The sequence below is a fragment of the Erpetoichthys calabaricus genome, chromosome 11, assembly GCF_900747795.2.
Source record: "Erpetoichthys calabaricus chromosome 11, fErpCal1.3, whole genome shotgun sequence".
Taxonomy (NCBI): domain Eukaryota; kingdom Metazoa; phylum Chordata; class Cladistia; order Polypteriformes; family Polypteridae; genus Erpetoichthys; species Erpetoichthys calabaricus.
The window spans coordinates 72,690,790-72,715,541 of NC_041404.2; the positions used below are offsets into that span (position 1 = coordinate 72,690,790).

The 24,752-nt window shown below is 38.4% G+C and overlaps 1 protein-coding gene across 1 annotated transcript in view; it reads right to left on the reverse strand.

The window, feature by feature from the left end:
- Window positions 1-1,753: 1,753 nt before the first annotated feature.
- huwe1 (HECT, UBA and WWE domain containing E3 ubiquitin protein ligase 1) overlaps window positions 1,754-24,752 on the reverse strand; it is a 387,803-nt gene continuing 364,804 nt past the window's right edge. The window contains 11 exon segments of the mRNA XM_051933601.1: window positions 1,754-3,345; window positions 3,620-3,810; window positions 3,969-4,150; window positions 10,092-10,209; window positions 10,493-10,598; window positions 14,629-14,916; window positions 15,005-15,145; window positions 15,274-15,391; window positions 15,691-15,936; window positions 22,507-22,668; window positions 23,850-23,949. Of these exon segments, the coding sequence (XP_051789561.1) occupies window positions 3,243-3,345; window positions 3,620-3,810; window positions 3,969-4,150; window positions 10,092-10,209; window positions 10,493-10,598; window positions 14,629-14,916; window positions 15,005-15,145; window positions 15,274-15,391; window positions 15,691-15,936; window positions 22,507-22,668; window positions 23,850-23,949 (1,755 nt within the window). The 3' untranslated portion in view covers window positions 1,754-3,242.

Genomic DNA, 24,752 nt, shown 5'->3' on the forward strand with positions numbered 1-24,752 from the left:
ACACCAGGATAGCAAAGCCTCTAAGAGGGGCCATACAAGAGAGTTGTTTTAAAAACACGAGGCATTATCGTTTCTTTTTGTGCATTAGTTAATTTGTACAAATAAATACTTGCTCCACAGAGAACTAGCTTTAAAAGTAATTTGGGGTGAAGGGGTTACAAAAGTCTAAATTCATAAGATATCCAGCATTCAATAAATGGAACAGAGAAGGCATTGAGACCTTTGGGAGATGGTGTACTGCTGATGGCTTCAGTCCATATTTGGGGTCTCATCTCCACCATCACAAGAGGGTTGAAGCCTTGGCCAGAGGTACCTTCACTCTGTTACTGTATTAGTTGAAAATGATCACAGGATCAAGACCCCACAATTCAGTTCTCAGATGATCTGTCTCAGAATTGTGTTAACATGCAACTATGAAAGTTTAATTCAGTTGTACACCCAACATGTCTCTCAATTCTTAAGACAATCTGCAGACATTCAGGATGAGCACCGATGCTCAAACCCAACCTGTCCCCTTAGTAAAATTTAAACCAAGTATTTGCCTGGTTCCTATTTTCCAATTACTTTTCCTGTGCACATATTTCTTGGAATGAACAATGAATTTTTGATAGCCAAGCTGTCACCTTATCCATTTGTGAAGATGTGAATTAGTGGCGAGATGTCATTGGACGCAGACTGACTTAAGGATGCCTGGCTTGTACTCAAGTGTTAACTCTTTACTCTGGAATTAGCTGTGCTACTTGGCTAAGACAGGCTAAAATCTATGTAATTAACATACACTTCAGTATTAATGTTTGCACAATCTACTGGAATGTATTTTATAAAGCAAGCTGTAATATAATGTGTCACATTTGTCATTCCAACAGATGGCAAGTTGCAAATATTCAAGATGTACAACTGCATACATTTCTGATGCACCACCTGTTGGAATGGCACACAATGTATTTAACTTACACAAATGTTTTTTGATGTACATCTTGTTGGAATGACAGAGACATAGCAACCAGACAAATTATTAAGGTGGCTTAAACATTTACTTCCTTCACTTTCATCCTTTAAACTTTGCCCCCCCCCCCCCCCATTCATTGTTGTCGCTGGGGTCAGTTAACAGCTTCTAGAACACAGCCAGCACACAAATTAATACTTGTGAAAGCTGTTGGCCAACAAAATAGCCAGCCAGGAGCCTGAAACCAAACCGATGTCAGATCCTCATTTATGGCAAACTAAAGAATTTGAACAATGTACTCTCAAGTCCTTGCCTTTCTTCACCAAGTGTTCTGGCTGAGGCCTCCATGTTTGGCCACCTTGGCTCCTCACATTCTACAGGATGGAACACCACTGTTGCACTACTGGCTTGCTTGTTACTGTAGGTCTGGATAAGCTACAAGTAATCTACGTTATATTGTGAAAACAGCAATACCATACTGTTAATAATGAGAAAAAACTTAGTTTGTAATAGGCAGTGAAGAGCACCGTCAGTTAACACTCCCCTATCCATTCATTCTAAGAGTCACATGTGAAACGTGTAGTGAATGGAAACCCTCCTGACATCGCCATCCCCTCCCTACCCAAGGAGGTTTTAATAGCATCAGATCCAGATGGAAGTGCTAACAAATGGCAGACCTCCAGTATTCATATTTTCAAAGATTTAGCTGGCAAATCGCAGTTCTTCCACAATCAAGTGTCACAGGTCCACCATTCATCTATGAAGCAGATCACATTTCAAACACAGACAATATATTCTGGACTCACATTTGCTTCAAACTAAACCTTTATTGAAAATTCTCCCAATTTTTGAAACATTTTAAATTTCTAAGCAGTGGTAAAGCCTGCAGCTCCTTTTCCATCCCTTCTGATACAATTGAAACTGTTGCCCTTCTCCATACATACTGTTGCTGACTAAACGCCACACATTTACAGATTTGGACTGGAGCTTGAACATCAACAAAACAGTGAGGAAGAGCAAAAAAAAAAGAATTCAACTTCAGTACAACCAGCCCATGTGAGAAAACCCCGGGCTACAGATCTGTGGTTGGGCTGTGAGGTGAGCTTCGTCTGGGATTAACACGTTAGAACAGGTGTGATTTCAAATATAGCCATTTTAGCCCCTCACTAGAACAAATCACCTCTATGATTAGATGCAGGAAATGTGTTAAAGTTAAAAGATCTGAAGAATTAACAACATATTTTTTTAGAAACAATTTATGGGAGGGGAAAAACACCCCAACTTAAGCTTAAATTTACAAACCGCTCATACTCTCTGCACTGCTAACCAAAACAGAAGGCTTTCTGGTATTTATTTGTATTTGTTAAAAGGCCTATGGCTTAATTGGGTGGTACTGTTGGGTTCCACGAGGGGATTCTCCCAGCAGAACTCTGACGCTGGGGTATGACATCTCCATCACTAGCATCCATGCTGCAAGTAAGCAACATCCAAGGTGTGAGCAAGTCACTCACACACACCACACTCCAAAACCATCATATTGTCTAGAGGTGGTGTGCGTTAAAAAAGCCCAAAAAGGTCATCTGCAAAGTCCACCTTTCAGATTAAAATAATTCTTAAGCACTTCCATTTATATTTCTGATCCATGAAGGAACAGTCTGCTTCCTGTTATTTACAAAGTGAAAAAATTGCATTCAATTAAATTAAGCTGTATGTATATATATATATATTTATATAGATATATATACACTTTTTCTTACAAGCAGCTAGATGTTCAGCAACAGCAGAAAAAGAGATGGACAACCAGAAAAGGATTGGGAGGCCATGTAGAACTCAGGCTGCAGCAGAACGGTTTCCTCAGATATTAAATTTTACTTTATCGTTTTATTATTTGGTGCACCCAAACCCTAGAACAATCACTTGCTTCCCAGCACATTCACTTTAAAATGTCTTGGTACAGATCTGTGCACTTATAATGTCATCACATATTCCAAGCTCAAAAATAGAGATGCAAACAGGATGTCATCTATAATTTTTTATTTTTTTCCAAAACGTTTACTTTAGAAGTCTTTCTCCGAGGACAAAAAGCCTCATTTTCCATGCCCCCTTATGCCACATCGCATGTCCACAGCCTCACTGGCTTACTCTGCATTCCTGGCAACAGTAAATTTCAAGCTGTGTTCATCTGTGGTAGGTAACAAGCGTCTCGGCACGCCAATTTCCAAGGCTTCCAAGGTTCAAGTCGAGTCAGAAGGCTCAATGACAAACAAATGCAAGTAGTGAGGAGCACAGCTAAGGACTATGCCAGGCCAAAGCCCTCCGAGCACTCCTGAATGGCTAGTAGCAGCATGTGCCTTAGCTTCTCGTAGCTTTCATATGCCGGCAGGTCTAGCTGGTTGAAACTGCAGGCAAAGGAAAGGAGAACATGTTACCCAGTTATCAGCCAATCAACACAAAGACGTTTACAACACTAATGCCGGTATCACGTAAGACAGTAGAGAGTCAAGAAACCTTCAGAAGCTACACTGGGATACATCTCATCAGAGTAAGAAACAAACAAAGCTGAGACACTAACAGCAGGACATGAAAATGAAGTATTACTTCATCATAATGAACACTTTCAATTCATAGACACTCTCCTTCACTGAACCAAGGACATATTCAAAAAGGGCTCACCAGGTGTGGGCAGAAGGCAATCTGTCCGTTGATCGATCATCTCTGTGAATCTGAAATTTCTGAATACCATTCATTCCCTCCAGAGCTGCAAAACCTTGCAGTGGTACTTTGGAGGTCCCAGTTACAAACTGAAGGAACTTGGCACGGTCCGCCTGGTCAAAAGAGCGCAAAGCCCTCCAGAACCACTGTATCTAAAAGATGTTTGTAAAGAAAATGCGTAAGCATCACATGATGGGGAGTTTGGTCATCTGTCCTGTATATACTTCTCTGACAGATATGCCAAAGAGTTAAAATATTATATAAAGGCGATTTAAAGCATCATAGGGATTTCAGATTTTTATTTACTAACCTGTATAGAACTGGACTGGTATTTATGGTACTCTGTGTTAGCCTTGAGGTCATCAATATCAATTGTAGGTAGGCCAGATATTAAAAGTTCAAGTTCCTGCTCAGTGAAAATGGAAATGAGTCTTTTGGGAATGATTTCATAGAACCCTTCCAAAAATGCTGCAAGCTGTTTTCGTATTGCACCTGTTAAAGGACAAGCAAAAATAATCTAAAAAAGGAACTAGGACACAGACTCACAGGATGTGGTAATAAACATGAATGCAAACCGATACACCGCAAGTACAGTATAAATATTTTATGTATACACACACACAGTAGCGTGTAAAAGTATTTAATCCCCCTGAAAGTTATCAGAATTTTCTGCATGAGAAAAGATTTGTACATATTTATCCATTCACAAAGCAAGACTGTGGAGGGGAGACTTTGTCCAGTCTGCAGTAGTCTCAGTTGATATTTCAAGGCCCTATTTTGTTCTCTGAGGAACGGCTTTCTTACTGCCACTCGCCCTGTCAAACCTGCAGCACAAATTCTCCTCTTCACAGTAGAAACTGACACAGTTACGCTGTGCATGAAGGTGTTGTGCTGTAAGCAATCTGTCATACAAGCTGGAGACCCTTAGAAACTTGTCTTCTGCTTGGGTTGTGACTTTAGTTCTGCCAGATTCAATTGCCTTTGGATTGTGTAGGACACCGTACTCATTGATACTTTGATTTTTTTTTTTTTTGCAATTTCTCTAAATGAAAGGCCTACACAATTTTAAGGGTAATAAAGCTCTCTCATTTCATTTGCTAATTGCCATATTCTTACAATTATCACTGTAATATTGTCCAAGTAGTATTTCAGAGGGTGCATTACCACAGTCTTTTCCAACTCTGCTTTAAGACAGACAAAGGGTTTTTAAGTAATCAACAGAAGTTGGGACACCTGTGCAAATTGTTTGCTTCTATTTACAAGGCTTACTTTACTTCAGCTGCTGCAGAACATCTGTAGGTTGTAACTAGGGAATCCATTCCCGGGCTCCCGGACATTTTTAACTCCCGCATTCCCGGGAATGAAACTGCTGTAATTCCCGTGAAAACGGGAACGGCCAAGCTCGCATATATAGCATGTAAAAGTGTAAAAATCGATCCAAGAAATAACAGAGTTATAGTTGAAAATAATTAAGGTGGCGCCATTGCTGCAGCTTGCACTTCATCAGGCAACAGCTTTGAACAGCAACTTGAAATTGTAATGCGTCAGTCTGTTGCATTCGCATTATCTGTGCCAAAAACTTGCCATCACAGAATGATGACAAAAAACTGGATGCATCAGTAAAAGTTGAAATGACGGTGTTTCAGAGTGTATCAGTATCTGATGACTGTGCCGCCTACTCAGTGGAGACACAGCGTGCTTTCTCAGCGGCTGGCATACTCTGCACGAAGGTCTGCTCTCGCCTGGACGACCGCAAGCTGGACACGTTGTGCTTTCTACGCTTTTATTACCGCAACTAAAGATACATGTACTTATATGTCAGCTTGAACTGCTTGTATATAAGGTTAGTCTTTTATTTGTGTCAACATATTGCAGTAGTTTTATTAAAAATAAGTGTTGGTCGTTCTAAAACCATTCACATGTGAGATGCCTGTGCACTGTGTCATCCCCAGGAGCCCGGGAATGACATGCGGGATTCACAAACTCCCAGGAATGGATAAACCCGTAAGGGAATGGATTTCCTAGTTGTAACCTTTTAGCTGTTCCCTTAAAGAAGACCCATTTGTAATATTCTGAGATTTTCCTTTTTTTAGTTTTTGCTAACCTAAACTTTAAATTTAAACCTCTGGCAATTTACTGCTTACCCTTTTTGCCATTTTAGGTCATTCACTGCATATCAACAGATTACATTTGAAGAAAAACTGAGATTTTTAAAACTTTTTACTAGTAGTACAGGTACAGAACTAAATTTATTTTTGTACTGGTGAAGGCCAGCTTTCAAGATGACTTTTGAGGAGACGTGTTCATGCCTAAGATACTCGGTAACTTAAGGAAAAAAAAGTTTGAATGTAACTGTGATAGTTGAAACGTATATTTTATATATTAAATACGGAAAAACTCAATTTTTTTAATGGTATGTTACCAGCATTTCTGTGTTTTCGGTATGGGATGTAAACATTTTAATACCCATCCCCTGTCTCACTCTTGCACATGCTATAGACTAAACAGGAGAAAGCATTAATGCAGTGAGGGCTCTGCAGGGGTAAAACATGCTTTGCTCCACTACAGACATCATGAGACTTGTCCCTCGTGCCTCACTGTGCAACAGACTTGATGTGGGTCCTTGCTTGGAACCACTCCTCGCATTGACGTGGAGTATGTGGTGTGATTGTCCGGTACACCCAGGAATCTGCAGTGGGACAGGTGGTGGAGGAAGTCATCGGTTAGTTGCTTTAGTACCAGAACTGAGGTCCGAAAGCTGGTACTAATACTAAAGACAAAATTTTAGTATTGATCCAACACTACTCTATATTATATATATATATATATATATATATATATATATACATATACAGTGGTGTGAAAAACTATTTGCCCCCTTCCTGATTTCTTATTCTTTTGCATGTTTGTCACACAAAATGTTTCTGATCATCAAACACATTTAACCATTAGTCAAATATAACACAAGTAAACACAAAATGCAGTTTTTAAATGATGGTTTTTATTATTTAGGGAGAAAAAAAATCCAAACCTACATGGCCCTGTGTGAAAAAGGAATTGCCCCCTTGTTAAAAAATAACCTAACTGTGGTGTATCACACCCGAGTTCAATTTCCGTAGCCACCCCCAGGCCTGATTACTGCCACACCTGTTTCAATCAAGAAATCACTTAAATAGGAGCTGCCTGACACAGAGAAGTAGACCAAAAGCACCTCAAAAGCTAGACATCATGCCAAGATCCAAAGAAATTCAGGAACAAATGAGAACAGAAGTAATTGAGATCTATCAGTCTGGTAAAGGTTATAAAGCCATTTCTAAAGCTTTGGGACTCCAGCGAACCACATTGAGAGCCATTATCCACAAATGGCAAAAACATGGAACAGTGGTGAACCTTCCCAGGAGTGGCCGGCCGACCAAAATTACCCCAAGAGCGCAGAGACGACTCATCCGAGAGGTCACAGAAGACCCCAGGACAACGTCTAAAGAACTGCAGGCCTCACTTGCCTCAATTAAGGTCAGTGTTCACGACTCCACCATAAGAAAGAGACTGGGCAAAAACGGCCTGCATGGCAGATTTCCAAGACGCAAACCACTGTTAAGCAAAAAGAACATTAGGGCTCGTCTCAATTTTGCTAAGAAACATCTCAATGATTGCCAAGACTTTTGGGAAAATACCTTGTGGACTGATGAGACAAAAGTTGAATTTTTTGGAAGGCAAATGTCCCGTTACATCTGGCGTAAAAGGAACACAGCATTTCAGAAAAAGAACATCATACCAACAGTAAAATATGGTGGTGGTAGTGTGATGGTCTGGGGTTGTTTTGCTGCTTCAGGACCTGGAAAGCTTGCTGTGATAGATGGAACCATGAATTCTACTGTCTACCAAAAAATCCTGAAGGAGAATGTCCGGCCATCTGTTCATCAACTCAAGCTGAAGCGATCTTGGGTGCTGCAACAGGACAATGACCCAAAACACACCAGCAAATCCACCTCTGAATGGCTGAAGAAAAACAAAATGAAGACTTTGGAGTGGCCTAGTCAAAGTCCTGACCTGAATCCAATTGAGATGCTATGGCATGACCTTAAAAAGGCAGTTCATGCTAGAAAACCCTCAAATAAAGCTGAATTACAACAATTTTGCAAAGATGAGTGGGCCAAAATTCCTCCAGAGCGCTGTAAAAGACTCATCGCAAGTTATCGCAAACGCTTGATTGCAGTTATTGCTGCTAAGGGTGGCCCAACCAGTTATTAGGTTCAGGGGGCAATTACTTTTTCACACAGGGCCATGTAGGTTTGGATTTTTTTTTCTCCCTAAATAATAAAAACCACCACTTACAAACTGCATTTTGTGTTTACTTGTGTTATATTTGACTAACGGTTAAATGTGTTTGATGATCAGAAACATTTTGTGTGACAAACATGCAAAAGAATAAGAAATCAGGAAGGGGGCAAATAGTTTTTCACACCACTGTATATGTGTATATATATATATATATATATATATATATATATATATGTATATATATATATATATATATACACACACACACACACATATATACATGCCATGATGACACTAAATGTTAAAAATATGAAGTTAATAACACTAAGTAAGCCTTTATAGAAAAATCTGCTATAGCAATCCTTGGGACAAAATTATTGTTGACCAGTGTGACTTATTGGGAAGGACCATGTGTAAATGCAAGTCTAAATGTTTTTAATGTTGGTCCAATGTTGCAACAGACTGCAAGTGTTTAACTACTAGAAATGCCCCATTATTTATATGTGGAAGGGTATAAATATCAAGTAGCTGAACAGCTTCCTCACTCTCACTTTACTAGACGGGTCAATCATGGACTCCCAATGGCAATGAACATTAATTAAGTTATTCCAAACAAATATAAGATGGACGGGCAATAGTCTTGAATTGTTTTTTGATATCTTTTTTGACAAATAAATGTCAGACTATACTTGCTGAAGCACACTGATCTTCTTCCAAGTATATAACAAGCAGAGGTGGGTAGTAACAAGTTACATTTATTTGAGTAACTTTTTAAAAAAAATTGTACTTCTAAGAGTAGTTTTACTGCACCATACTTTTTACTTTTACTTGAGTACATTTGTGAAGAAGAAACGCTACTCTTACTCCGCTACATTGGGCAACACTCGAACCATTACTTTTTTTCCATTAGATACAGTATGCTATATTTTTGCCAGAAAGAATCCGCTAGTGGATCTACTGCAAGACTGTTTCACCAATCAGACGTAGCAACAATAATCACATGGCTCCCGTTTCACCAATCAGATGTAGCAACAATAATCACATGGCTCCCGTTTCACAAATCAGACGTAGCCATGCAGTCACATGACCACACACAAACTGTTGTGTCCTAGCAGCACAAATTCCTCACAGACAGCGGACAGGGAAAGAAAGAAAACTTTACTTGAAAAATGAGAGCCAACTTCTGCTGAAGTTTAACTATCACTTCACTGAGTGAAGAACAAGCATGTTTTAACCAAACAAGCACAGACAAGTGAAGGTAAAGTGAGACTTCTTGTACGTGCACAAGCTGCCTTGTTCTAATGTTATTTTTGTGCTATTTGGAGGGCAAGTGAATATGCAGTATTATACTGTCAGTGTACAGCAGGGGTGCCCACACTGTTTTCGGCTTGCAAGCTACTTTTAAAATGACCAGGTCGAAATGATCTACCTACATTAAAAATGCTATATATATATTAGACATAAATAGACATCACTTTGTCAACCAGGGGGAAACATGATAGAGAGATATAGATATAGTGTGGTAGACCGCCACAGCCCAGCTGGGACACCTCCACACTGGGAGGACCAGGGGAAGCCAGCCTATCCAGACCATTACCTCGGCAACCCCTTTGGGTTACAGCGGGGCCTAGGATTTCTGCAGGGCTTCATGGGAGTTTGGTGCAGTCCTGTTGGGATCCATGGGCACCGCCAGGGGGTGCTGTAGCTGCTGCTGAGCCCTACAGAGCAGCTCTTCCATCACACCTGGAAGTGCTGCTGGAAATGGATCAAGCAGCACCTGGAGCACTTCCGGGTGCATTATAAAAGGGGGCAGCAGCCACTACTCCAGGAGCCAGAGTCGGCAGGAGGACGACGATGCTTGCCGGGGGAAGAGTGAAGGAGAAAGAAAAAAGGGAAAGAAGTGTTATTTTGCTTTGGGATGGTGTGTTAGACTTGTGGGAAACGGGGAAGGCATTTCCCACAAGGGAAAAGAAAAATTATGCTGTTATAACTGTGTTCTAAGCCTGTCTGTGTCAGGGTTGGCCTTAACACTATATATAATATCCCTGAATAATGACTGGGCATAAAGGTCTGATGAAAGGTGAGGTGTTTCATTTCATGCATATTTTGTTTATGTAAAGGACCCATCATTATTGCATTAAATGATGCATACCTGTCATCTTCATTTGACAAACCAAGTGCACATACTCTTTCTTGTTTTCTTCAGTCACAAGAATATTTGCTCCATTAGGCTTAAGGTCACGAACTTCACAAACACCAAATTCTTGAACCTGTGCAGCAAAAATGATTGTAGCGAGACATTAGGGTGACTGGATACTTACAATAAAAACAAGCTAATTTAGGCAAATGAATGGTAAAAAGCTTGTAGCAAAAAACCTGTACCATTAAATTTTGTTTTTACTTCTTGTAGTTATATAGAACAAAACAGATTTATCAGAAAACTAAAGTGAAGTAGATTTGAAATATCTCTGTCCAAAAACTTAACAAAAAAGTACTCATGACCAGTAAGTTAATGATGTTTAAAGAACAAAAAATATACATGTATAAACAAACCTCAGTGCTAAATGTGAGCTCATATCCTAAAGTGGAAACATCATTCTCCAGCAAATAAACCAAACCTTGGTAAAAGTGGTAATCTTCACTTTCCATGTCTGTATACCTACGAACAAAAAATAAATTTTTTTTTCATAAAAAGTTCCATTAAATTATCAGAATAATTGTCTTACATATTTCAAATCCTACAAGTACACAATCTAGTCTTATACAAATGTAAACTCTCCAGATTAAATAGGCATAATCTGGGTGTGCAGTTACTATTGCAACTGCTTTACCATGCAGATACTGCAAAGTATCTGCTTTAAGTATCTGCTTTACAACGGCCCTTTACCACATTCCCTAACAGTAATAACAATGATTGTAACAGATTAACAATACAGTTTTAAAAAAGTTATGGTATTCAAACCGTAAAAAAACTCTTTATGTAGATACCATTTCTATAGGTACAATGACTTCTAATAAAACACTCAAATGATATTGTGGAATTTAAAACCAGAATAAAACTTAAAACTGGGTTATGTTTACTGCTGTTACAGTACTTAATATTTTGCAACCTGACCACACAACATTAAATAAAATGCAATGTAATTTCAATAAATGTAAATTTCAATCAACTATGTAGGCCTGGGTAAAAAAAATATTGATTTTCTGAGCAATTGTTATTTTTCATTTAAACAACTCAATATCCATTCTTAAAGTCTCAAAATCGATCTTGTGAATCTCTATCCTGCTCAACTACTATATGTAGATTTTTGCTTATATTCGTTTTTGGTGTCCAATCCAGTAGATGGCATTAACGCCTGGAAAAAGCACTTTACTATTATGCACAAAATGGTGTGTCCTCTTTAACTGAAATGAGCATCTTTGACTCTTAAATCAGATATGTGGACAACTGAACATTGTGGGCAGTAAACTCCCATGTGACAAATGCGTATTAAAAAAGACTGGACACCTGTGGTGGATGTGTTACAGACGAGTGCACTGCATGCAAGTCACACCAGGAGCAACCTTGCTACCTATATGCCGGGCTGCTGAGATGAATCACTGTTGATCCAATACCCTTTCTAGCATTGTCCATGCACTGTTCCACTGTGTGACCATATCAATCACAAGTTTGTGTACTGGCAAGTTCAATAAACATTGTTTCTGTTTAAGTCCCTGGTGAGCTATAATGCTAGTATGGAAAAAGTTTACAATGCTCCTCATTTAACAAAGCAATTGTTGGAATTTTCAAAGTAGCATGCAATACAAAAGTGAACATTTGCTCACTGCCTACGTATTTAGGAAGACCATTGTAAAAAAAATATTTTTTTCTTTCTGACTTCACCAAATTAACATTTATTGTTTATATATTGGTGTCAAAGCTTTAAATAAGAGGGTGGTTCCATTGTGAGCTTTTCACTGTAATAAAAAAAATATATAAACACACGAATCATACAAGCATTTAACCTTTGTGAATTACAGAATACAGCCCTGTTCCACTATCAAAAAACCCCACAAAGTTAATGACTAATGACCAAGTGTTTTGCAAAGCTGAATCTGACTTTTCTGACTACAACGAGTGGCCAGAAAGCTTTGAGCCTGACCTTTAGACAAATGACTGGAAACCAAATGAGTTACATTTTTCAAAATAACCCACTCGACATTAACACATTTTGAGTGGCTTTCTGCCTATGCCACTCAAAAACATTTTGATTTGCTTGTGCAACTGCTCTTATATAGCTGACTTGGTGTCTTCATTATTAGCACTGCACATCCCACAGAGATCGGGGACCAAATGCTAGTTACATAGAGAGAGTATGGGGAAAACAGTGATTATGGAATCTCTTCGTATCCAGTTTTGCAGAGAAACCTTTGCAATGCAAGCAGTATGAACAGTGGTACTGTCAAAGCATAAGATGGATGGTCACCATCATTTCTTGCCATTTTCCTCAACAGCCTGCCAAACACCAAAGCAAATCAACATAATATTCATTAGCTAAAAAACAGAATAAAATAAATAAACCTGCACATACAGGTTGCCAGTGCAGACTTGGATCTTGAACGTGTTGTCAATTTTTAAAAATATTTGGACTGTTAATCATGATGATTAATCCAGGACTCCTCCCTACTTACAAAATGCTTTTTCAATTTCTCAGTGTTCAAAATAATTAGCTTTAGATGACAAAGACCTTGCTCATGTTTAGCTGCTGATGAAGAATGCAATTAACTTATCTATAAAAAATAATTATAGTGACTGCTATCTCAGAGACAGGATTTCCTTGATTATTCATTACACTCTGTCTTGGGTGCTAAGGATTAACCAGATGTTGAGAAATCTTAAATTCTGGAGAACCTCTTGACTGACTGAATTCTGACACCCATAACTAGACTTTGGCATATGATGGGATGTGGCCCTGTTGCATGTTGCTTAGTTGAGAAATTTCCCAAGATGGCATCCATGTGGATTTGGTTTTTGAAACTATCACACACTATGAGATATAAAAGTTATAAATTAGCAAATCACCTACTTTAGATTACCAGTTAGAGTAACAACCAAAAAAATTAACGGAATTGTCTACATTTTATTGCAAAGCAACAAAGATATTTTCATATTCACTGAAAGTTTTTTTTTGTCTAATGAACTGAAAGAAAATCTCCTCTGGACACATGAGTAATATAGCATGTTATAATGGGTAACACCTTATTTCAGAATTGAAAATTACACAAAGCAGGAAAAGACAGAAGTGGGGTAAAGTTCACAATATTTCAAAATTAACAGAATTCCTGAAGCCCAAGAAAGAAGTCGTAATGCCGGGCAACCTTGGATTCCCTCCCACCTTCTCATCCGCATCTTTATTTTGCAAATGTGTGTGTTTTTTTTTTTAAATTCAGTCTTATTCTCTCCGTCACGTTCACTTGTTACAACGAACCTGCCCCCCTCTCTCTCTCTCCGAGTTCATGGCGTTTATCGCCATTCTTTCACAAGAGCAGCAATGACCACAGTTGGTGCTGTGGTCGATGCCTGCTCAGAACTATTTGTTGTACCAGCAATCAAAGATATGATGCCCAATGACAACTATCAGACTATCATTCGGCATTTGAGATTGGGCAAGATCAGAAAAAAAAAAAAAGTTTAAATGACAACTCATGTTCAAATGACATAGCGTTTTCAAATAGTGACATTTTCATGTATGAAAGTGTGTGTGCATGTGCGAGAGAGGCGGAGACGAATTTGATGTCATTCAAGTGGTTACAGAAATTTAAACAAACACTTTCGCAAAGGTATAACTAAAGTGTGCTTTTATAAGAGTAAAACTGAACAACAAAAAATTCTAGTGACAAGATACCAAGACGACATGATTCACCAGCATTTGTGTGTCTGCTTATATCCCTTTTATGGTATCTTTTACAGGAAGCAAAAATTTACACCGGGTGTTACAGACTCAAATCAAATGTATGCATTATAGTAATAATAATAGCAGCTCACTACTCAAAACGAGGAGAGCCCAGGCTTGAACCCGCAACCTTTTGCTTACGTGGCAGCAGCTCTTACCTCTATACCAGCCAAGCAGACACTTGACTTTCTGTCAAATGATATTTGAGCTTTGGTTTTTACTCGTTGATAGCAACATGTAAATTGAATTTCTTTTTCTTCGGTTATATCCTTGAATAAAAGTGTACTTGTTTTGTTATACCGTTTTTGTTTTTGATATTTGGACTTCAATCTTCACACATACACTTCACATCAGCATTTTGCCAATTATTAGTAGAACATGAAAAAAGTTTTAGTTGTATGCAACATTTCTTGCCTCGCATTTCCTGTCATCCTACATTTACCCAGATAGTTGTAGACACTGAACACAAATGAAATGTATGTGTTCCAAATAACGATATATTATTTACCCTGAGTCAGTGGGGGATGGAACAGTAGGCTGCTTGCTACTTGTGCTGATTGACACATTTACAAAACAAAGACACTGATGAAGAGGTGTGAGGTTATTTAAGGTGGCCTGACATTACGACTTTTTTTGTTGGCTTCAAATTTCTAGTGTTAAGAAAATACCCTCAAAGAAGTGATCTTCTCATATTATAGTACATGCAAACTCAAAACAGAAAAAAAACCCCCAGAAAAATAATAACAAATAACTTACCTAACACTTTTGCCTAGAATATGCTTGTAGAAGCTCCTGGTAAAATAGCATTCAAGCAACCGGTTGTCATATACAGCCTTAGCTACCACCCGGCCAACAAATTTAAAATAGCTAAGGTGGTTGGGATTGCAATGAGATGATGGATTAATTGTATAGGTAACTCGGTCTCCAGGAGAGGTGCGGAACAGTGCATACATAGGGTTAAACATTTCCCTGGAGATGATCATATACCACTCACGGAGCAGACCCCCAGCATCTTGGCCCTCTTCTCCTTCAAATACTATATACCTGAAAAAATAATAAACACAATAAAGAAGTTAAATCTCAAAAGTTCTTTATTTTCTCAAGGTAATAAAATAATCTGAACAAATCTTACAATCTGTTCTTCATTTCTTCAGGACTTTTGCGATGCAGCTCTCTATAAGAATCCTCGAAAACATGGTCCCTCCTTACATGGACAGCCATGTCTTCTTTTCTAAGTCCTTCATCCAAACGTTCCAATTCCTGACGAAAATACCTGAACAAATAAGGGGTTTTAAAGGGAATTCTGACGATGACAAAATTTCAGTACTTCAGGTTGTGTATCACATTAACAAAAAAAAAAAGTCAACATGTGAAGAAATTATTTTTCTAAGTATGACATACTTGCGTTTTACATCAAAATCTAGTATTCTGATATAGTCGACCAAAACAGCAAAGGGACCATCTGCAAGATGAGTGGTGGACTGACGCAGAATCTGATTAAGGACTGTACGATGAGTTTCTAAGAGAATAAAGAAAACAAGTGTCATGTGTACTCTAATCTAGACACATTAAAACACAACCAATATACAAAAAGTTAAGTGTGTGAAGTTTTACAGCCCTGTTTCCTAATGAGTCTTAATATTGGAAGATTTCATTTTTTTTTGCAGCTCGACTAAACATACTGCACTTAATTTAAAAAGATGGATAACTATTCAACCAAAAGTTTCTTTTATTCTAGGTTAGAAATTGCTGGTGAGATACTATTTTGCACTGTTTCAAGTTACTGTACAAATATACAAAGATATTTGTTATGATTACCTGCAAATCGAAGAAATTTCTGTGTGTCTGGTGGTAAACTGGAAGAGATGTGCATAGATGAAGGTTCTCTTGAAAAAAAGGGGTCCAAAGAAGATGGAGTAGCGGGGGTAAGAGGTGCTGGAGACAAAGGGGGGGGCTCATCTTTAATATGAGCCAACTGACTTTCTCGTGTATCACGAACTGGTGGTTTGCTTTCACGCTCAGTAGCATGAACAAGGAAGAAAGCCTCCACAGCTGGCTGGAGAACTGTAAGTAAAAAACAGTCACAAGTTTAGGTCACTGTGTTGAACACACACCATTACAGTTAAAAACTTCAGTTTCTTTAAATTTAACAACTTTTCTGAACCTTTATCATAGAGCATGGACGCACCCCAAGAGGTTTATTTCCTTAAAGGACACTGTTGACTGGAATTTTTGGTTTTCTCTCCACCACGATCAACTTGTTGTAGGTTAAAAGTAATATTAATTGTCATCAGTATGAAATTGAAATTGCTTTTGTCTTCTAAGTGTTTAAACTAATCTGTATTATGTTTGCACATAATGTAGTTTGTAATTGTATTTCACCCATACAATTTCTACAGCACTCTAAGTCTGCATTCAGTGAAGCACAATACAAAAATGAATTGCACAGAACTTACTTTTAAATAGGCACAAGTGAATACTCACATTTATTGTAAACTAGCAAAATACCCGCGCTTCGCAGCGGCGAAGTACTGCTTTAAAATTTTTATTAAGAAGAAAAGTAAACCTTTTTAAACTGAGGGAAAATATACCAATAATTATTTTATTTGTTAAGGATCTCTTTGTATACCACGTTGTCAGTTTGGCCCTCCGGTTGTAATATGACCAAGCTGTTTGCTGAGCTTACTCTTGAGCATGCAACATATAGTTGGCCATGAGATAAGCAATCTTGCCTCAAATCAATGCCAACCTTTTGTAGGGTCTGTCCCTGAGGCTTAATTGTCATTGCAAAGCAGAGCCTTACTGGAAATTGGAGGCGTTTGAATTGAAATGTGTTTCATTGATAACTTCGCATCCAGCTTTTGAGAGTTTAAACAATCATTAACATCAAACATCAAAGTGTCCACTACTCAAATCGTCACCTGTGAATCGAAGATGTTTTAGAGGCATTGGCGGTTGTCCGAAGGTGTAAAATATATGGCCATTTCGGTACACTTGAAAGCGACAACCAAACAATTAAGCAGCAGCCATCAACTCACATGCAGAACCATAGGTGAAGGGCTTAAGCATTTCACTCTTATAGTGCTCCTGTGTACTATAATTATCTCCTGTACCGTCATCAGTCCACACCTTTAACCTGTCCCAGTCATTCAATACATAAGACATAATGTTCCTCCGGATATCAAGAGTGAGCCTGATATGGCCGTGCAATATTTAACACAGAGAATGGAAAAGGCAGTTGCCATCTCCGGGCATGGAAACCACTCGGTAAGTGACAGTTCTTTGATTGATGGTGATCACCTCGATAGACATGTTAATGGGGATATGGTTAGAACGATAAAGGAAATGGGTACCTGAACAATGTAAACTAAGTCTAAAATACCTACACAATAACTATAATCGTAATAAAGAACAATAGAACAGTGGAGAAGCCATGGATTAAATAAAAAGGCTGCAGTTAGCAGAGAGACGTGAATACCGTGGCGAAGCAAGGAAGGGAATGAACAGACCGGAGCGACGGACGGCCTTATATAGGCAGGCAGCCAACTACGTGGGAGGTGTGGGGATGGGGGACCCAATGCCGCCTCACACAGCGACCGAGCGGCAGGCTATGGACGTATATATGTACGTAAGTAGGATTCAGTTAGCGTTGGGAACCCGCGTACCAAATTTTTTGAAGATGGGCCCATAAGTAACAAAGACCGTTAGAAAGTTCAATATGGCGGCCGACAGTGGCGTCATACCACTGAAATAAGTACGTACATCGGTTTTGGTTAGCGCAGGGAAGCCGCCTACCAAATTTCGTGAAGATGAGGCCATAAATAAGAAAGTTTAACATGGCAGACGTCGTCAACCGTTTCGCGTAGAATTTCAAAATGAAACCTGCTTAACTTTTGTAAGTAAGCTGTAAGGAATGAGCCAGCCTTCTACCTACACGGGAAGTTGGAGAATTAGTGATGAGTGAGTCAGTGAGGGCTTTGCCTTTTATTAGTACAGATTCTATCATCTGATGCAATTCCAAAATTTAAGATGTAAAAATGAGTTTCGTAACATAGTATTTTAAACTTCTGATTTGTTAAGTACTTGATCTTGAAAAAATTAATGACTAATATGCAAAGCAGTAAACAGTGTTGATCTTCCTGTAAGTAATCTGTTTAAATTGACTTATCACAAATTGCTTGAAAAAACATTTTCTGAGTAAAATGTTAATGTTGTACCTTACATATATATGTTGTACAAGTCATGTAAACATTTTTACAGAACTAAAGAATTACAATTAGTGAAAAATATGCTAAACACTGGAACACTGCTGGCAAACAATAAGAAAAATTTTAATATTTAAGTGTACAACAACATTTCTCAATTAATGATATATTCTGAATAGGAGGAATCAATGTCAGCCCTTTTTTGGCCTTTACCAAAGGAAAATGTATAGACATAACCAAAAAACAGTCTAAAGTATGGAAAATATGTATGTGTTTAAGGAGGAAAGCAAAAAGACTGCAATTTCATAAACATGGTGAATGTCAAATCAGGATTTCAGATTGCTAAAATACATCAATCCATGTAACAATATTTCAGTTTTTCAAGACTACAGTGTATTACAACAATACAGTAATCAGAATTCCAAATGAATGCCATTTAAACACTCAGCGGCACTGAATAGCAAGACAGTCTTCATAACCACTTATTGTCCAACGTTAAAGAAAATAAAAATAACTTAAGTGTGGAGTCAAATCAGAATATTAATGTTGTTGTGACTTCAGAGTCAATATACAGGTGCTGGTCATAAAATTAGAGTATCATGGCAAAGTTGATTTATTTCAGTAATTCCATTCAAAAAGTGAAACTTGTATATTAGATTCATTCATTACACACAGACTGATGTATTTCAAATGTTTATTTCTTTTAATGTTGATGATTATAACTGACGACTAATGAAAGTCCCAAATTCAGTATCTCGGAAAATTAGAATATCAATTAAGACCAATGCAAAAAAAGGATTTTTAGAAATGTTGGCCAACTGAAAGGTATGAACATGAAAAGTATGAGCATGTACAGCACTCAATACTTAGTTGGGGCTCCTTTGGCCTGGATTACTGCAGCAATGCAGCGTGGCATGGAGTCGATCAGTCTGTGGCACTGCTCAGGTGTTATGAAAGCCCATGTTGCTCTGATAGTGGCCTTCAGCTCTTCTGAATTGTTGGGTCTGGCGTATTGCATCTTCCTCTTCACAATACCCCATAGATTTTCTATGGGGTTAAGGTCAGGCGAGTTTGCTGGCCAATCAAGAACAGGGATACCATGGTCCTTAAACCAGGTACTGGTAGCTTTGGCACTGTGTGCAGGTGCCAGGTCCTGTTGGAAAATGAAATCTGCATCTCCATAAAGTTCATCAGCAGCAGGAAGCATGAAGTGCTCTAAAACTTCCTGGTAGATGGCTGCGTTGACCTTGGACCTCAGAAAACACAATGGACCAACATTAGCAGGTGACATGGCACCCCAAACCATCACTGACTGTGGAAACTTTACACTGGACCTCGCGCAACGTGGATTCTGTGCCTCTCCTCTCTTCCTCCAGACTCTGGGACCTTGATTTCCAAAGGAAATGCAAAATTTACTTTCATCAGGGAACATAACTTTGGACCACTCAGCAGTAGTCCAAAGGCGAGACGCTTCTGACGCTGTCTCTTGTTCAAGAGTGGCTTGACACAAGGAATGTGACAGCTGAAACCCATGTCTTGCATACGTCTGTGCGTGGTGGTTCTTGAAGCATTGACTCCAGCTGCAGTCCACTCTTTGTGAATCTCCCCCACATTTTCGAATGGGTTTTGTTTCACAATCCTCTCCAGGGTGCGGTTATCCCTATTGCTTGTACACTTTTTTCTACCACATCTTGTCCTTCCCTTCGCCTCTCTATTAACGTGCTTGGACACAGAGCTCTGTGAACAGCCAGCCCCTTTAGCAATGACCTTTTGTGTCTTGCTCTCCTTGTGCAAGATGTCAATGGTCGTCTTTTGGACAACTGTCAAGTCAGCAGTCTTCCCCATGATTGTGTAGCCTACAGAACTAGACTGAGAGACCATTTAAAGGCTTTTGCAGGTGTTTTGAGTTAATTAGCTGATTAGAGTGTGGCACCAGGTGTCTTCAACATTGAACCTTTTCACAATATTCTAATTTTCTGAGATACTGAATTTGGGACTTTCATTAGTTGTCAGTTATAATCATCAAAATTAAAAGAAATAAACATTTGAAATACATCAGTCTGTGTGTAATGAATGAATCTAATATACAAGTTTCACTTTTTGAATGGAATTACTGAAATAAATCAACTTTGTCATGATATTTAATTTTATGACCAGCACCTGTATAGGTATTATGGCCAAGGTTTCCTCTACATTGACTCTCAACAGTACCTTAACAGACTTAATTATAGACAGCCCTCATATTACAAACAAGTTCTGTTCCAGCAGATATTTGTAATCCTGTTTTGTATGCAAGATGGAACATGCACTAAAAATGTCAGTGTAGAACTTCTCAAAAATGGCTGTTTTTTTTTTTTTTTACTTACTTTAAAAAAAAAAAGTTTCTAACTTGATAAAACAGTAATGAAGGACTTTAGTTGTACTTCAAATTACAGCACAAATATTTAAACTGATTTAGGCTATGTATGTGTGATCTCTTTGTTAAGTTTATACATCTTAGAGTTTTTGATGATACAGTACCTTACAGACTTAAAGACAAAAGGCATGAAAATCTACCACAAGCTGATGACCAATCTTTAATCAGAGAGCACTAATAGTGTTGCTTCCTCTGCCTGTGATATACAGTTAGGGCACTGGAAATTACAAACTGCTAATTAGAAGGCAATTACTATGACTACTGTCTGGGAACGCAAAACCATCAAAGTAACACACAAAAAGCAAGGGGATGGTAAAAAGGTGCGAAGTGCTTTTATTAAAAATGAACTAAATAAAATAGTGTCCCAAAGTGCAGTGAAACATCTATAAATAAATAATCCATAAAAATAAAAAGTGAATTAGTGGAAGTTAAAAACGGTTCAATAAATATTCCTTAAAAATGACGAGGTAAAAAACCAGAGAAAGTCCATAAAAACAGTGAGCCCCAATGCTTCTCTTTAAACTTGGCATCACCTCCCCCTTATCCTGTCCAGACCTTGCAGAAGGATGTGATGCCAGCCAACATGGGCAGTCAAACTTCTTATCTGGGCTCCATTCCCTGCTGCCCTTCCTTTGGCATCTACAGGGCAACATGATGAGCTCTACAGGCCTCTCCCACCACTCACCTTCGGCTCTTGCGGGGAGATGCCATCAATTGTTCCGATCCTACTCCCAAGAAAGTGCTCAATAGGTATGTCCAGGAGTGCCCCTTTCACAGCCTACGGCTTCCATGGCTCTAAGGCTCACTCCCAACCACCTGCCTTAACACTAGAATTACCAGAGTCTACGAAAAAACTCGTAGATCCGGCCCACCTTAAAACCGTTGTCACCTCTCTTTTGTCTTCTAAATGTGCCGATTAAGACGAGCCAGCAAGCAGCCAGCTACTCCATCCCTTGCCTTGCCTTGTTTGATTATCTGGGAGTGACTGAACTGCTAGAGTTTTAGAGTGGAAATAATAGATTGTTATTTGGAACACACGCATTTCATGTGTGTTCCGTTTCTACAGTAATCTGTGTAAACACATTTTCAAAACAGAAACATTTTTCATATTTTAGCAGTAAATGACAAAATGTAGGCATAAACTATATAATATATGAAGCCTGAAGTCCAAAGATCAAGTAAACACTTTCACAAAAGGTTAAATAAAAAAAGCAACAGTTTCTGTTGAGTAGTGGTAAGATTTGCTGACTTGTAATCAAATGTTCCCGGTGTAATCAAGAGTCCCCGGTTCGATCCCGACTCACTCTGATATTTGCTATTTTCAGTAATGAGCTGCTCTTATTGTTAATATTATACAGTACACACTTACACTTGGTTTGTATCTGTAATACATGGTGTACATTTATAGGACTTGTGAAAGTTTCCGTTTTTTTCACTTTTATTCTCTCTAAATCACGATACATACTAAGTCGCGGACAGTTGACATAGACTGCTAAGCCAATCAGTGCGCAGCAGGCCTGTTGCGCCTTAGAGACTCGAGTTCAATTCTCCGCTGGAAAGAAAGTGTTATTTTTTTTTTTTTTTTAATGATATAAAGTGGTATGCACTGGCCAGTCTGTTTTCTTCTTTCCTCAAATCTGTGCTCTTTTCTGCCTTTTGCACTGGTGCTTCCCCCTTTAAAAGAGGGACGTGGTACAGCTGTGGTGATAAACAGCTCTGAGAATCCAATTAGGGTTGCGGGTGATGCTGCACCTGTGCATTAAAGGCAGGGCTGTCTAAACCCACAATGCACACAGGAACTGCTCTTGCTACGCTACCACACAAATCAATACTGACAAGTATCCAGACAATTAAGGTCAATGCTGGCGATACAATTCCCCACCCCTGGGGAATATCATATGCTGTCTTTGTAGCGGAAATAATTTCTACATTTTTAACTTTGTATTTGGTACTCTATGAGCTCTTGTCTTGACTCCTTGAAAATTATAATGAACTGAAATGTGTTACTCTTACCAAGAACTGCATGTTGGTCATGCGATTCCTCAAGTTCTTTCAAACACTCGCCCAACATGTCCCACAGCTCATCCAATAACAGCTGCTCACTAAGCAGAGGCAACTCTGGAACTTTCTCCTCTCGTTCAGCTGGTACAGAGCTCCCAGATGTACTAACGGATTCTGACACACACAAAAAAACAAAAACAAACATTACCACCATTGCACTGGTAAGAAGACAAAAAACAAACTATAAATAAATAACCTGGAAAGCCTCTAGCAGTGGGGCTAGAGTTTTCAGATTAAAAATATTTTTTGCATCTGAAGTGGCCATCTCCTTTCAACTAGAAAATTCTAAATAAACATTAGGCACATTACATTAAAATACATTCTTATACATTTCTTCAACAGCAACACTCTCAAACCGGTATTATAGGTGCTAGGAATTTCTACATTTTCACGATAATACAACTGTAGTAATAGCACTAAAATCCACAACAAACAGTAAAAAATATCACAAAAGGTTAAATAAAAAAATGTTTAACTCCCTATGTTCTAAGAGATTTTGCCATTATTGTGCCTTAATTGCATACCCAAAAATAAATGGCTATTATGCTACTTGCGTAATAAAAGAGCTGCGAACGGCGTTAACAGTAGTGAGTATAGCACTTCAAATTTAAAAAGAAAGTATTTATAATCGATACAAACCTTTGTTTACACCAATATAAACTAAAAAACAAAAATATGTTGTGTTAGGGACTTCAGTCCAAAACAATGGATTTTTCAGTATATAACCAAGACATTTTATGAAGCACAACCCTGGAATCAATATTCTTCTATGCCCCAATCTGTCACCTATCATTGTACCACATTTAAATGTCAAATCCCATTGTACTGCAAAGTTGTACTGTTTCGCCCAGTGTCCCTCTTTTTCGAAATATTTAGCCTCTTGCACCTAAATGATCTCTCAAAACAAGCACTGCAGTTGCCATTATATTTTTTAGAAAATATAAAAATACATACACAAAAACACACAAACTAAATACCACAACAAGTAACAATCAAACTATTTATCCATCCACTTTGCCACCAGCTATCTATACCTGCTCACTCCAATTTAGTTACATGGTTCCAAGACTATCACAGGTGTACATTACGCTCAAGGCAGAAACAAACCTAGAGAGCATGCCAGTTCATGACAATGCACATAGTTTTTCTTTTAGTTTTGCAGTGGCACAAGCAGATGCTCAGTTTTCAGGACCTATTTGAAATAATCATTAAAATATTTTGCATTTGCTGGTAACCAATATGTACCTTAAATCAATTGTCATTTTCTTATGATTAACCAACTCAAAACTGCTTACCAGCTGAAGGGGCTTCTTGTCCGGAAGGAGAGGGCTGGTCAACATCCATTGGAGACTCATCCCTGCGTGCTGGCTGAACCTCAACTGCAGGGGCATCCGGCTATAGAAAGGAGAGGAGAATTAGAATGCAAAAATAAGTGTTCACACTAGTACCAAACAAATATGAGTAGTGTGAGCTAAGCAATGCAAAGGACTCCCATTATTATATCATATTAAAAGGGTTATCTTGGTAAACATGAACAACAGTAGTTTATTCAGATAATACATGGAGTTCAACCATTGCTGGCTGATTGCCAATAAATTTTGCTTACAACAATTCACATTAATTCTAATATTTAATTTTAATGCTTTTGATTGTTTAAGCAATGACACATCCATGAAAGCACTACAGTATTTTCAAACATATTAAAATATAACCACCATAATCACTTCATTTAATTTGGATGAACTAGATGACAAGAACTTTGCCTTCCTTTCCAAGCAATATATATACATTTTCATACACCAAGAGCTATACAACAGATATTTTTGGAAGAAAATTAGTAATATATGGCACAGGTGCCCTAGGCCTGTGGGATTTGGAAAAACTGTAAAATCTCAGCGAAAGTCCATCAGTTGAATTTCATACAACAGCATTAACGAAGCATCTAGCAGTCTCAGGAAACATCAATAAGGATGCCGCAACAATTAATTTAATTCAAAAACGGGAAATGACGTGATGTAAGGGAACATTTAGCTCATAGCCAGAGAGAATGATTAATATATCCATTATCTGAACCTGCATAATCCAATTCCTGGCTTGCAAAGAGAGCTGGAACCTATCCAAGTAGCATCAGACAAGGCAGGAACACACAATGCACACAGTCACTCCAAATGCAGGAAGATCTTGCGTTATGATTAAAC